The sequence below is a fragment of the Cryptomeria japonica genome, unplaced genomic scaffold (genome assembly GCF_030272615.1).
Source record: "Cryptomeria japonica unplaced genomic scaffold, Sugi_1.0 HiC_scaffold_920, whole genome shotgun sequence".
Taxonomy (NCBI): Eukaryota; Viridiplantae; Streptophyta; class Pinopsida; order Cupressales; family Cupressaceae; genus Cryptomeria; species Cryptomeria japonica.
This window is the reverse complement of record NW_026729625.1, coordinates 1-2500: the sequence shown is the minus strand read 5'-3', so window position 1 is coordinate 2500 and position 2500 is coordinate 1. Positions and strand designations below refer to the sequence as shown.

At 47.0% G+C, this 2500-nt stretch overlaps 1 protein-coding gene across 1 annotated transcript; it reads right to left on the bottom strand.

The window, feature by feature from the left end:
* Window positions 1-69: 69 nt before the first annotated feature.
* On the bottom strand, window positions 70-1989 carry LOC131042975 (uncharacterized). The gene has a single exon (XM_057976323.2). The coding sequence runs from the start codon at window positions 1987-1989 to the stop codon at window positions 70-72; it is 1920 nt and encodes a 639-aa protein (XP_057832306.2).
* Between the last annotated feature and the right edge of the window lie 511 nt (window positions 1990-2500).

Genomic DNA, 2500 nt, shown 5'->3' with positions numbered 1-2500 from the left:
GCTGGGATTTTGAGAAGGATTACAAAACATGAGAAACAAGAAGTACAAGAATTATCAGTAGTACAAGAATTATCCTCTGGAAAGGAATCTGCTCCTGAGCAAGAAAGATCCTAGTTTCCTAGGATTGCGCCAACAGACTCTCGGAGGGGATATGTGTTGCAGTTCAGGCCAACAGACTCTCGGAGGGGATATGTGTTGCAGTTCAGGGACTTCTTGGCAGAGCCGATGAAGTGTAGGGTTTAGGGTGGCCCCGAGATTTAAAGCTTTAGTGGCTGAGCAATAATCCAGCTTAAGAATCAGGGGGGCCCCTCTCCTCTTGAAGGGCTGAAGCTGAAGCTTGTTGAGGAGCACTGACTTGTCTGTCCGAGAGACCTTGTTGAAGCACTGGAGCAGGAAATTCTTAGGGTAGCCGCGAGCTCGAAGCCTGAGATAGAACATTTTCTTCAGCTGAATAAAACCAGAGGGACTGGATTCCCGAAGAAGATATCTGCGCAGTTCACTGATAATAAAAGACTTCTTTTGGTGCTGAGGGTGCCAGGATCCAAAAGGGATGTACTGGTAGGCGTTCAGAGGCTTCTGGAAACAACAAGTGTCAAGAATACCAGAAGCAGAGAAGCGTTCTCCCTTGAAAAAAGTAATGTCCAGGATGTTCACCGAAGAAGAAGAAACACAAGTTGTGATCTTAATTTCGGGATAGAACATCTGGTAGTGCTGAAAAAAGAGAGATAGAGTCTCTTCAGAACCAGTCCAGACACCAACTGCATCATCAATATACCGCTTGAAAAACAGGAGCTCAGAACAATCAAAACTGGCAAACAGACGGTTTTCTAGATGGCAGAGGAAGAGGCAGGCATAGACAACTGCGAAGTTGCTTCCCATAGCAGTTCCTCTGACTTGCTTGTAAGTAATGCCATCAAAATCCAAGTAGTGAAAAGTGAGCACCAAAGTAGCCAATCTGACAATCAGATCAACAAGCCGAGAATCAAAAGAATTCTCTCTGAAGTAATCTGAAACCATCTCTTCCAGAGCTGCAAGACCCGCAGGAGTAGGGATGCTGGGGTACAGAGATTCCACATCAAAGGTGAAAAGGATACAGCTTGTAGGGAGATGGAGAGAACCGAGATCTCGCAAGAGAGTACGAGAGTCAGAAAGGTGGGACTTCTGTTCAAGCAGGATGGGAAACAAAAGATGGTGTAAAAGCTGAGAAGCAGGCTCTAAGATATAACCTGAGTAACTGCAGATGGGCCGACCAACCAAGACGGGTTTGTGTATCTTCGGGAGAAGATAGAAAGCACAGGGCCGCGCAGAGGGAGGTGGAAATTTAGTGAGGAAGGCAGATACAGGATCAAGAAGGAACTTGAAGTCCTTAATGATTACAGAGAGCCGTTTCCAGATAATATGCCAAGGAACAGAGTCAATACGCTCATAGACCAGAGAATCAGAAAGTTGTCTAAGGCCTTCTGAGCGGTACCAAGAAGAATCCAGGATGACAAGTCCGAGATTCTTATCAGCGGGTTTGATGATAATCGACTTATCCCGTTTCAGAGTTTTTAGACTCTTGAGCAGTCTGGAAGGCAACATGGGCCGAGCAGAGAAAGAAACGGAAGCCAATTGTTTTTGCAGGATTGCTTCGCCTTGTTGCAAAATATCTTCTAGAGGATAGCACCGATCAGGTGGATTCCAGAAGGGGTTGCGCTTTTTGAACTTTGGTGGGAACGAGGCTCTGGTGAAAGGAGAAGCAGGAGCAGGAGCATCTGAGTCCGGACCAAAAAAGGCGCGAAGACGAAACAAACGGGCAAAAGCTCTGAATTCTTCAGCAATAAGAGAAGGAGACATAGGTGGAGGCCTTGGAATGAACTTGATGCCGAGACCCAGTAGCTTTCGTTCTTCGTAAGAGAGGCGCCGAGAGGAGAAGTTGTGGATGGCAGTATTCGAGATACGGTTGTCCACATCCGCAGCAGTCTTTCTGTAGAAGAAAAATAAAGCCATGTAGGCCTGGTCGACAGCAGGCCCCCAGAAGTTTAGGCGGTGTCTTGACCTAAGCCTAGGCCCCGATCTTGTCCCCGAAGAATGTTTGTCCTGCGAAAATTGTTCTGACGGAAGGGAGGAGGACGACCCAGAATGGAAGTGTTCTGGGGAAAATCTGAAAAGTTTTTGCCTCTCGAGGATGATTCTGGATGTTCTGCAAATTGCGCATTCATCTTTTGTCTTCTGAGGGGGTATGATCTTGCTTTTGAGGGCAACGGACCAGAGGCAGTCGAGGTGGAGTTCTTCCCGACTGCCGGAACCCCGTTTTTTGGAAGGACACCATCGGTGGAGGCAGAAGAATTCTTTTGAGCAGAATTCTTACGAGCAGGACCATTCTGAGCAGGACCTTTCTGAGCAGGACTTTTCTGTGCAGGACTTTTCTGTGCAGAACCTTTCTGAGCAGGACCTTTCTGTGCAGAACCTTTCTGAGCAGAACCAGAAGATTTCTTTGATTTCTTCTTTTGAGGCTTGC